At 41.1% G+C, this 13,121-nt stretch overlaps 1 protein-coding gene across 6 annotated transcripts in view; it reads right to left on the bottom strand.

Moving 5' to 3' along the window:
• LOC116041965 (centrosomal protein of 128 kDa) overlaps positions 1-13,121 on the bottom strand; it is a 91,962-nt gene that overhangs the window by 5,675 nt on the left and 73,166 nt on the right. For all 6 annotated transcript variants that reach the window (XM_035995294.1, XM_035995291.1, XM_035995293.1 and 3 more), the window contains 4 exons: positions 11,064-11,256; positions 4,229-4,278; positions 3,069-3,092; positions 467-544 (listed from right to left, as the gene is read on the bottom strand). In XM_035995294.1, the coding sequence (XP_035851187.1) occupies positions 467-544; positions 3,069-3,092; positions 4,229-4,278; positions 11,064-11,256 (345 nt within the window). The remainder of the gene's footprint in view (positions 1-466; positions 545-3,068; positions 3,093-4,228; positions 4,279-11,063; positions 11,257-13,121) is intronic.

Here is a 13,121-nt window from a genome sequence, read left to right as displayed (position 1 = left end):
GCACCCAAGGTTTGTTAAAGATGCAGTAGGTAAGCCTTATAAAACTAACTTTCTGTCATATTTGCTGAAACTGACCCTATGTTCCAGTAGAACTACATGAAGCAGGTCATTTAAAAAAAAAAAATCTGGCTCTTCTGGCACCACCTACAGCCTGTAGTGCGATTTGCACAAATCCACCGCTCCCTGTTCAGATGCACCAATCAAGGCCAGGGGGGGTGCGTGTCAATCACCGCTCAAGCACACGCATTCATTCTCCCTTGTTGGGGTAGGGGCTTAGGAGACCGTTTTGGGCTTTAGCGGAAAGGGGGGAGGGACTGAGAAGTTGTCGATGTTCAAATTTTTTTAGCTAAATCCTGGATCTTCACAATCCTACCTACAGCACCTTTAAGTGAAAGAAAATAAAGAACATCTTAACCACTCTATTTTCGTATGAAGAAAATGCATCTAGGCTTTAAGTTGAGCCCACCTCCAAATCTTTGAAGTTGTCCATCAGACATTGTTTCTCTGGAATTGACTCCAAGTGGTCCAGGGCAACTCTCGTGTTCTGGGAAAAACACACACACAACACACAAAGAGAGAGTTTACAACGCAATATTAGTTTGGTGGTTTGTTTGACATTGATATTTAGCCATTTCAATCTGCCACAACTACAAACTTGACTAACTGTAAAAAGAATTTAATGAGAAATGAATACAATATCCAAAATAATGCATCTGGAAGTGATTCAATGAATGAAAAGTAAAAACTTCTAAGATTTATAAGCAGTAGGATAGTCTTCTGTTATCATTTTCAATACAAAAATCAAGTAAAGACTCCGTAAATAATTAATTGCCATGTAAGAGGCAAGCAGAAAACGTTACAATGCAACAACTAAATAGCAAATGGAGAATTATCCACAGCTAAATACTGGGGCTGCATCCCAATTCCCTTAATCGCCCCCCCTTCCCCCTTACGTGTCTTTTCCTCGTTCCTCAGCACGTCTCGCTTAAGACTGAGGAAAAGATGAAAGAGAGAGGAGCGAGGAAGGAATAATCAATGAAACACACATTTAGTGAAATTAGACGGTAAACCCAGTCGAAGGGTCACCTGAGGCGATGATTACTGATGACAGCTGCACAGCTGGATCAGCTGTGCAGCTGGATCAGCTGTTCGTGGGCTTTAACCGCTCTGTGGTGGCTACTGATGCCTTTTTATTTGCAGAGCTAATGGGATGTGCTACCCAAATAACAAGGGCGCACAACTGATACTATTAGCACTGTTATGTTTTATTTATGTCCTACGTGTGAAAACAAAATGTGAAATACTAGCATATATTGTCCCTTTTAAAATACACTGTATGATAAGCATACACACATACAGTATGCACAACAAACCTGTATGTAGACTGTGTACGGATCCAAATTCATTTGGAAATATATTACATATACATTACTCATGCTCAGTCTCAATCTACAATGTTATTTCAAAAAATTTCACTGACTTTGAATTGCTGAGGTCGATGCAAAGGTTGCCAAGACAACATGATTGTCAAAAAAAAATAAAAAAAATATCAATTTCAATATAAATATTTAACAAGCTCCAGCGCAAAGCACAGTCCCTCTGTCTCTTTTCTCCGTGAAATGAAGCTGCCTTTAAGTGCGGTTGCAAATTTCAAGATCAAAAAAACGCTTTGACGGAAAACAATAATTGTGAACTATAAAGTATACTTGGGCTACATTGGGGGGTTAAAGTATACAACAGGACGTTACACAATGGACCATTTAAGCGACACTCCCAAACCGCTGCACAACCCTGCGACAAACTGCCGGAGCACCTGAGGCTATGTGAATGCAGCATTAACCACTTGGCTACCGGGACCAGAAAGATAAAATACTTAGTGGAATAGTATCTCCACAGCTGTGTGTTAGCGCTGGAGTATGGTCTGGTACACTGCTTATCTATTCTGGGATAGGGAGAAAAGAAACACTCTGGCTTGTTTGTATTTCTTTAAACCATTCACAGCCCTGCATGCAGCAACGGTGCCCTTGCAAAATAGATAGCAGAGATTTATCCCAGCAATGTACATCCGTTGAGACTGACTAGTGGAGTATTAACCCCTCTAACAACAGCTCTGGGCAATACTGGTGCTTGCCTTCTGCTCTTTTAAAAATTGTATTTCTAGGAATGCGGTCTATACATTTCCCATTCAAACCTACATAGTAACTGACATGATATCACACTGCCTGGTCAATTCAAAAGGTAATTGAGGACTTTTGTCACAACAGACGCTTTGATTAAGTAACTACTCCAGCCGCACTCCATTCTATTCATCCCTCCACTGTATGTTTCAGTAGTGTTCCCATTCAGATGGAGCACTTAAGCATCAAAAGAACCGGCTGTTACATGGCGTCACGCTGATTGCTACACTGAATGACACACTGACATCCAAGTGAGACTCGCTGGTTGATCCCCACCACCCGGCCTGAGCGGAGCATGGGTCGATGCATCCTGCTGCTGTGTTGTGGCAGTAAGCAGAAATGATTTGACTGATCTGAGGTATTTGCTCTTCTACAGCTAAGTGAAGGCTGAAGTGGCCAAGCATGCCACATAATTGTGATGGATGGACAGGGTGCGTTAGACAGCTTCATTTGTTTATTTTTCCGAGAGTAAAAAAAACAAAAGAGCTTGGGTCAATATAGTCGTTCGTTGGTGCTCCATAATTTCGGGGCTGACATCTAATAGCTGATTAAGGACGTTAGTGGTGAACGTTAGCAGCTTAGATGGTGAGGTCAATACTGTATTGTCAGTACAGCTCAGTTCTTAACCCCATCAGCAAGACTTATGATGATTAACAGAGTTCTGAGCCTTGACTAAAGTAATCATTTCTAACCCTATGTTAGCCGGAATGGGTTGTTAAACAAACATAGCCCTAGGTGAACCTGCCTACACAGCTGCATTGAATCATGTTGAAAGTCAAAATGACTTCTAATTTAACAACTCCAGGGCATTAAATACCTCCCAAGTTTTCTAAACCTGAATATACATACCCCTTTGTTTTCATTACTCTGATTAAAGAAATCAACCCTTACCATCTCCAAATCCAATACACGGTCCTGTAAAGACACACAAACACAGCGACTTTACTTTATATGCTTATAACAATTAAGTAAGAGCCAATAACAAAATAAGGTTTAAACTAACACAGTGAGCCAGACGGGGAGTCGGGGTAACTGCTCAAAATGGTAGATTAGCAGAGAGAAACCCTGTGGGAGAATACTGACAGAAGCGAGAAATAGTGTTCCAACAAATAGGTAACAAGGGAAGGAAATGCACAGGGCTAGGGAGAGTTTGTAGCACACAACAGGCTTTTTATCACACACGCTGACACACAACAACACCGCTCTCGCTGCTCATCCAGCTCCTGACTGATGTTCCCTCTCTAACGATGCATAAGTGATGCTATGCCTCTTATATGCCACTCAAACACACACCTGCTCGGCTGCCTCTCCCCCTCTGCCTGTAATGTGTTGATGGTTTATAACAAGAGTACTTTCTTTTCCTCAGCCCACCCTCAAGACTTTTTTTTTCCCCCTTCCCCTCGCTCGTCTACGTCCCTCACTCTATATCTCTCTCTCCTCATCCTTCATAATTAAAAGCGCGGCTGGGTGTGAGAGGGCTGATTAATTGCATGCGAGCTCTGGCAGGTGCCATCATGCAGCCACAGATGGGACCCCGGAATCAAAACACACGCGCACGCACGCGTGTGTGTTCCGCTGTTTATTGGTGAGCAAAGGGTCAGTGAGGCACTGGGGTCCAGTCCGAGCCAGACTAGGTGAGTTGGTAGCCTGCCAAGTGTAGATGCTGCGGTATTGAAAGACAGAGCCAAGGCCTCTGGTGGCTTTTAAACTCCAAGGCCTCATGTCTGCAGTAATTAGCTACTTGTCCAAGCCAGGCTGCAAGCGGTGTGTCAGGCCCACGACTGTGTACTTGTGTTTGTAGCGCTGTATCACAGAACTCAAGACGACTAAAGCCCAGCAGTTACTCAAAAATACCTCAACAGATATGGGAAAAAAAAAAAACTATTTGAAGGCAGTGTGGTGTATAAATAAAAACACTACCAGCTGTCTCTTTTTGGCAGCGTAGTTGAAATTAGGCCAGCTGGATAGTAAAAATCTGTTTAGGGTGGAGATTTAGAGACACAAATGAACAGACAAACAGAGAAGGATTATTAAAGACATAAAATGCTAACCTGAAAGCTGCTCATTTCTTCCTCCTTCCTGCGACTCCTCTCCAACAGCTCTGAAAGACACATTGCCGTTGATGAGTTGAGATAACACTAGATTCCATGATCCAGTGTCAAAGTATTGATACTGGAGTCAATCAAGGCATATGTTGACTTTATTCACCTTCTGCAGCAAGTGTAGCATATTTTTTATTCATATTTTCATTATCACGCTAAAAAGAAAAATGAAAACCATTAAAGGAAAACTGTAATCAAGGATTTAGTAACACTTTATTTTTCAGGTTTTGTATTTCCTAATCATTTCCTATGACTATACCTATGTAATTTGGTACCAACTATTGGCAACATCGGAGTCAAGGTTTTGAAATGTTTATTTTAATTGGTTTAGAAGTCCAACTTTAAACTCATCCATTTATCATCGCAAACTTTATTCTTCATATATGCTGAATTGTATGCTTGCCTGTAGACAAGGAACTAACCCTTTATAGCAAATGGTTGTCCAGTTAGATTTTTGCAGTAGTGGAATGTAACTAAGTACATTTACTCAAGTAATTTGAGGTGCTTGTACTTAGGGCTGGGTGATATGGAGAAAATCAGATATCGCCATATTCTTGTCCTAATACCTCAATGTCGATATTGTGGAGATATTCTAGGGTTGACAATTGGTGCTTTAACAAAATATCTTCACACTTAGATTTTAGATAAATAATCTTCAGTAATGTAGATATAATGACTAAGTGGGTAAAGGTAAAAATAATAGAAGAGCTAGAACAGTCTGGTAACAGAAAATGACATCACTTTACTGTAATGCAAAATACAACACTTAAGCCATTTACGATATTACGATATCCAAAATCTTAGACGATATCTAGTCTCATATCATGATATCAATATAATATCGATATATTGCCCAACCCTACTTGTACTTTACTCATCTTTTTTCTTTCAAGCCACTTTCTACTTCTACTCCATTACATTCATCTGACAGCTTTAGTTACTAGTTACTTTACAAATCAAGATTTTTGCACACAAAACACATAGTTTGTAAAAACGATTTTATTATAAATTAAACTACCCAACAATATATAGACCTACTGTCCAGCTGAAATGATTAGCTGATTAAACACGTGAGTTGATTGACAGAACTGTTTGGATCGTTGCCAGTTTTAAAATGTGAGGATTTTTCTGCATTAAGTACTTTTTACTTTTAATACTTAAAGTACATTTTCCTGATGATACTTACATACTTTTACTTAAGTAACATTTTCAATTCAGGACTTTTACTTGTAACAGTTTTTACAGTGTAGTATTAGGACTTTTCTGAATACTTCTTCCACCACTGGATTTTTGTTGTTAAATCAACACCAAAATGAGGAGGGAGTTGCAGCGGCAAACATGATTGTACCATCAGAACAATGGTATAATGGCTGTGCTGTACACCTGTATAAATATTAGTGGAAGGTTCTAGTGAGCTGGTAACCAAGCAGCTTTCAGAGTCAGAAATTGTCAAGCATGAATGAAACAACTGATGCCAAAAAAAAAAAAAAAAAAGAAAAAAATGCAAGTGAGTGCTCTGCCTGAACTCTATTTTACCTTTAATAACATGATTCTTTCCTGGAAACTTCTAGAGAAGTTATAAGGAATTTATGGACCTGTAAAATAATTTATTACCCAGGATCTTTAATAATGTTAAGCCATTTAATTGGCAAGCATATCTTCTAAATCATATCTTATCTAAATCATGTTGCAGCTGTAGGCCACGTCCACACGTTTGCGTCCAAACGGATCCATTTGTAAATGACTCAACACGCCACTTCATATTCCAGGCCTATAGGCGGCGTTGTTTCTGCTACAGAAATTCACCAAAAACGGAGAAGAAGAGGCGGAGCATGGGCATAAAGCTTGCGCGCTGTATACAAACAGACAGTAGAAGAAGAAACCAAACAGCGCTAGTAACCCCCATGGTTGTATTAAGAGAACCCTAACAGGCTCAATATCTTCTCCAGCAGGAACACAAGCATGTAGTCCGCCATTGTTGTTGTTATGAGACGTCGTCGCGGGGATAAGAGGTCAAAGGCTAGAGGTCGAGGGGTGTGGCGATGACCTCATCGATACGCAAGTATGCGGCTTCGCCATCCAAACGAAGACACAAGGGTGCCGTTTTTGAATGTTTCACCCTGGGACCAGGTTTCAAAAAAGTGCGTCTTCAGGCAGTGCGTTTACAGGATTCGTTTGGACAATCAGCCAAAACGATGCAAAACAGCCTTAGCCGATGACTGATACGGGCTGGCGATTTACTTGAGCCGATATTTGGAGCTGATACTGCTTTTGCTCCCTCAATTTACATCATAAAAACGTAAACCCTGCCACACTGGATTTGTTTTCGGAATCTGCTCTGCCATTTCTTTAAAAATAATAAACAAAAACACAGATCAGTGTCACTTCTGCAATCATCTTACATTCATATCACCCAAATTATGTGTGCAATGTGCCAGGGTTTCCCGCAGCACTTTGCAATTAAGGCGGCTGCCTAAGCAACACACGCTACAACTATGTCATCAAAAAAAAAAATAATAAATAAAAAAAATAAAATCAGTTTTTACAACCCTTAAATATGTGATATGTCTCCTGTTAACCTTTCCTGATTGCTTCGTTTCCGACCGTGGTCAGAAAATCAGGGGAGACTCGTTACCTTGGGCCGACGTTACAAAATAAATAACGTCGGGGTTAAAATCCCGTTTCTGGTGAACAAATGAATGAGCTTGGCTTTTAGTCTGGAGTTTATTTCAGACACTGCACACACTGTGTACAAAACTTAAACTTATTCCCCCAACTCTGCTCCGGTCGCATCTAGACATCTACTTTCCCTATCCCTCTTCTGCCCACTTCCCACACACACACACACACACACACACACACACACACACACACACACACACACACACACACACACACACACACACACACACACACACACACACACACACACACACACACACAGCTCTCTTAAAGGACACTCCGAACAGCGGCATCTGGTGGTTGAATGTCATCGCGCTATCTATCTCCATTCTTTACCCGGGGAAAAAGAAAACATTTTTGTTATAGTGTTGTATAGTTTGTATGGTGTTTGTTAAAATTGCACATTGCAACTGTTATTTTGAAAAGCTGGTTATTTATGAATTATATATTATTATTTATATATTATTATATGGGGTGGTACGGTTCATGAAAAAACATCCGAACCGCTCGGTGCGCTTGTCTCGGTTCGGAGCGTGTGTGTGTCGTCAGTACACTGTTAATGTGCACTAACCACTTACTGCCGTAGTGCCCACTTTCGACACCTATGTTAAAACACTTACTGGAAACGACAAGGGGGATGAGCGTGACGAACGCAACATGGCAGCTGATTGGACGAACGCGTCACGTGGTTCTTGCTGCTCCCGAATTTCAAAACAGACTCTAATGGCGTCTCGTTCTGAATACGATCTCGTATTTTACGAAAATAGTTCACCAAAAAGTGTTTCTGAAAACATTTTAAGCAAGAAATAGGCCATACAGTTGCTGAATCTGTCTGCTTTTTTGATCGACAAAGGTCAGTTTAAAAGATTTTTGTCAGATTTTGGCACCGAGCCGACCGCTCCTCAGGTGGAGTGTGGAGTGCTGCTGCTGCAGGTCACGTCACATGCAGAATTGTCAAGTGGGAGAGATAAGGAAGGCTGCCCGGAGTTGGAGGATGTGCTAGCGTCGTATATAGTCTGGTGTGTGGGAACATTTTGGATTTCATGTTACCTATGATGACAGCGGAAATAAAACAATAGATAGAACTGCCACTGTGTGCGTGTATTGTGCAACATGCATTCAATATGCTAATTTTAGCTATATATCATATGCTGAAGTATATTTCTGGAGTGTTAAAGATTAAAAGAAAAAATAACAAGAACCGAAAACCGTGACCCTAAAACCGTGATACGAACCGAACCGTGGATTTTGTGAACCGTACCACCCCTAATTATTATATATACCTGGTCTGACGACAAACCCCACCCTACCACCTTAACTAACACATTTTCGGCGGGAAACCCTGTGTGCACTGCATATGGTTAACTGTAAAATTCCTGTTTGATATCATTTGGCAGAAATAAAAAGGGATTTTTTTTTTTTTAATCCTCTGTGTCCTCCTTGATTTGATGGGATAAACGCTACTACAGCAACTGCGTGAAGGAGGGGTGGGGGTGGTGCGTGATCACCGAAGGCTTGTGTCAAGTGGACGCACCGACAGTGTTGTTGTCATTACTTAGAATTCCTCATGGGGGCGACAGAAACTATGCACTATAGCTTTAAGAGCTGAAAACCCAACTTGCTACTGCAACTAGCAAGTAAAATGTTAAGCTCTTTTTTATCTGCTAAAGTTCATGGCTCTCTGCTGGACTGATGGGTTAAATCGGCCGTCCAACTCACAGAATATGCAAGGCAGACACACCTTGCAGGTTAATGCACCTCGTAACGCGTAAGGTACGTATGAGCCTCCCGGACGGGTGAACTGTAGTCTCCCTTTACCAGACCTTCCTTCACAGCGCTGCGGAGTAGGGTCTGGCTAGTCCACACAGCATTCCTGGATGGGAGAAAAACGTCATGGGTGGTGCTAAGTGCTGTACGGAGCCCCGGTGCTGCTGTAAAAATAGTCTCGGGAAGGAACTTGTTTTGGTGGAACGTGTACGTTCAAAAGTTGTTTTAGTCGTGCAACAGAAAACTCAGATTGGACAGATAGTCTAGCTAGCTGTCTGGATTTACCCTGCAGAGATCTGAGGAGTAGTTAACCATAGTCCTCATAAATCCACTGGAGTTTAAAATTACAACACAAAGAAAGCAGAAGGTAATGGACATCTGACTGAAAAGAGTGATATCAGGTGGAATTTCTGGCGGCACCAGAGCAATCCCAGAAGTGGAACGTTGTGTATATAGACTAAATGTTACTATATTTTTATAGTAACATGTAATATTATTTGGTGACACAATACTACTCACATGAAGAAGGACAGCGAGTGTGATTACTGATATTGCAATACAAGAGAATTACTGAGCAACCACATTCCTGAGAAGCCATACTTAAAGCACAGCTGATAAAATCTTAATTTGCACGCCTTCAATTTAAATAACCAGATCTTGTAGCTGTTGTGGCACACACTCTTAGGTCTAATTACTAAAGAGAGTGTATCAGTGCTTCTGCCTGCTGTGGAGACAGACTGGGACTAAAGCCAGAGTGAACTGTTTCTAAAGGGGGTTCCAGAGATGAGGCTGTACCATCAGATGGCTGATCTGAATGCTACAATACTACCACCACTACAGCCAAAACACAGAATGAAATGATGGACAGTTTATTGTCTCCATGCACAGTCTTGCATCTCCCTGCCCATGTCTAACTACCCCTCTCTCTATGGTCTCACTGTGTGTTAACTCTCTTTCTCTCAGTTAATGGAACACAAATTAGACACATTTCCCAGCTTCGTTCACATGAAGCACTAAAAACAAGTTGTTCTTCCTCTGGAAGTTACAGCTCATTAGGAGAAATTCAGTCAAAAATGGGACTAAGGATGGGGGGAAAAAAACAAGTCAATTTTCCACAGAACTTCTCAAAGTTTACACATTAAAATGCTGTCTCAAACATTTGTAATCATAAACAGACAGACCAGTGAGCACGGTCTAAAACAAAAACAAACAATGCATCAGATACAGAGGAACAGCCAGAGACAGCCAGTTTAACAAGCATCCGTTACAACACAACACACAGAAACCACTCAGCGACAAAAACGCTTCAGTAATATGCAGGCAAGTTAATTAGTTATTGCTTTTAATGACGGTGTGATTAAATAAATAAATAAATAAATAAAAAGGGAAGTCAGTGTCAGATTAGGTTCAATCAAAGGAGTATTGGTCCAACAGTCAGAAATAACTGCATTTTCATTTAGATTTTATTTTCTGACAGATATCCGATCCTCGTTTACCTTTCATTAACAGTTAACCGACAAACAGGCAACTTAGTCACAGTTCACCTAGTCCATATCCACGATGTTCCACTTCTGGGATTGCTCTGGTGCCGACAGAAATTCCACCTGATATCACTGATATCTTTTCAGTCAGATGTCCATTACCTTCTGCTTTCTTTGTGTTGGAATTTTAAACTTTTCTGTTGCACGACTAAAACAATTTTTGAACGTACACGTTCCACCAAAACAAGTTCCTTCCCGAGACTATTTTGCGGAGGCACATGGGCTCCATATGGCACTTAGCGCCACCCAAGACGATTGTGATTGGTTTAAAGAAATGCCAATAAACCAGAGCATGTTTTTCTCCCATCCAGGAATGCTGTGTGGACTAGCCAGACCCTCCTCCATAGCGCTGTGAAGGAAGGTCTGGTAAAGGGAGACTACAGTTCACCCGTCCGGGAGGCTACGAGGTGCATAATAATTATGTATGAGCAAATTAGATTTTACTGATGCAAAGATGTTAGAAATGATGCATCTGCGAGTTAATCCCAAATTGTTTCCTGTGCACACTTTTATTATTATATATATTTATTATATTTTTTTTATCTGTACACTCGAACTGTGTACTTTTACGTCAGCGCACTGGTGTAAATCGGTAAATCTTACCATCCCTACAACAGACCAAAGAACTAGTGGTCAAAAGCATTTTTTAATCAGGTATTAGCTGCTTAAAAAAAAGAACACATAGCCTGATTAGTCTCACATGATGCTGTGCTGTCACATAGTGTGGCTTTGCATCCTAAGTGTGAATGAAATCAACGTGATGGTGTTTTTCTTATGAAATACTGTTTGCCTACCTCTCTTTTCAGTGTCGAGGGAGTGCAGCAGCTTCTCCTGCTGGTCCAGGCGCTGCAGGAGAGCCGTCTGCTCCGAGTCCCGGCTCTGCCTAAAGGCCTTCAACTGATCCCTGGTCTGCTGTTGCTGCTTCCTTAGGCGCTGTTCTCTTGTGTTGCACTCCCGCACCTCCTCACACAGCCAGCGGATCTTGGTCTGGTTAGTTCAATAAATACAATATCAATGGGGTGAAGTAGGATCAGTTTCTGCAGGTTTCACAAGACTTTTTAAGAACATTATGAATGAAATTTTAGACCTTTATCACAACATCAACTAAGCCCTAAAAACTTTTTTTTTTTCAGTATCGCTAAACTTCCACTTCCCCACAGCTGAAGAATACAATCTGTTTTATGTCTGTGGTACAATCCGAAAGAGACTGGCGCCAATAACACGAAAGTTAGGTCTCATTTGTAGTTGTAAAACAGGGAAATTATATTTTGACTTTGGCGAAAAAAGAACTACAATACCACGGAATTAAAAAAAATACATTAGAGGCATTAGAGGTAGTGTTGCATGGACGTAGGAAAATTAAGACCTGTTTAAAATTATTAAAGACCTAGAACACAACACATCAGCGAATTTAAGACTTTTTAGGGCCCAAAATTTTGAAATTTTACACTTTTTAGACTTTAAGCCCCCGCGGAAACCCTGAGGATGGGCTTTGTGGGTTCTTATAGTTTTAAGAGGATCAGGTAGCCTAGAAATCTAGATGCACAGCTAGATTTTGCCTAGCGGCAGCAAATATAATTTGCAGCCAGGGGGTCTAGCAACTCTTCGTTGGCTTGCGAGCTGGAAAAACCAAACTCTGGCCGGGCCAATCACATCGTGTATAGAGTTGGTGGGCGGGCTTATGGCTGCTGCTGCTGGCGAACAGCGGTCTTTGGAATTGGCTTTGGCCGCGACTATGGAAGACTTGGAGTCAAGGTTACAATCGTTAACGAAAACGAACAAAATAACGAAAAAACATTGTCGTAAACTGAAATAAAATAAATAAAAATACTTTTTTCTCTGGGTGGTCCGCGCTATTCTCTGACATGTACTCACAACAATCACTCCTGATTTACGGCCTTTTGTACAGCCCGTGTAGGACACATTGTCATCAATATTAACAAGGTTTAAAATGGCCCATTTTTCAAATTTGGATATCGTTTCAAAATCGGAAATCAAATGAACGAAAAAGTAGCCTACATGGGCTGTACAAAAGGCCGTCAATCAGGAGTGATTGTTGTGAGTATGTGTCGGAGAATAGCGCGGACACGCACCTCACACCGCGCGCACCACCCAGAGAAAAAAGTGAGAGAGAGAAAAAGGAGAGGTCACAGTTCGGACGATGACTACCCGGTTGAGATTGTGTGTGTGTGTGTGTGTGTGTGTGTGTGTGTGTCCTCGAGATCTGACAACACACAAACACACGTAGCAGAGTTACCCACACCCATGTTTGTACTGTTGCTTAATTAAATAAAACATCAAAAGGGAGAAGTTGTCTCCGTCCGTGTTTTAAACCGACACACCTGGGGCGAAGTTGGAAACCAGAATCAGCTTTAAATCCAGTCCTAATCTAGTCCTCACTAACACGGGCCCAATTATAGTAACTACATGAAAACTTCACTGTTGTTGCATGAAATGTGGTTTGTGTTTAGCCTACATCATCAGTTTCTATCATGTGAAATAAGAGGATAAGCCAGCCTGGTGGCCAAGCTGCAGACAGATGCTCCTCAACAGTGAGCTCCCCAGCAGTCAGCTCCCCCTGCTGTTCATAAGGTGCCTCTGCACCCCTTTCGTTTCAGAACCTCCCACCAGCCTTTGGGCCACGCCTCCTTATTTACATTGACATGTGTCAAGTCCAAATGAAAAGCCAATGTTAAATTGAAATTCAAAAGCCAAATAGTAAATCCAAATGGAAAAGCAAAATGGAAAATTAAAAATAATATTTTTAATTTGGTCAATGGAAAATTTAAATAAATAATATTTTTAATTTGATCTCGCTTAGTTTCCTCTTTGGACTTTCAATATCTCTTTGG

Source organism: Sander lucioperca, chromosome 19, assembly GCF_008315115.2.
Source record: "Sander lucioperca isolate FBNREF2018 chromosome 19, SLUC_FBN_1.2, whole genome shotgun sequence".
Taxonomy (NCBI): domain Eukaryota; kingdom Metazoa; phylum Chordata; class Actinopteri; order Perciformes; family Percidae; genus Sander; species Sander lucioperca.
This window is presented reverse-complemented; position numbering and strand designations above follow the sequence as displayed.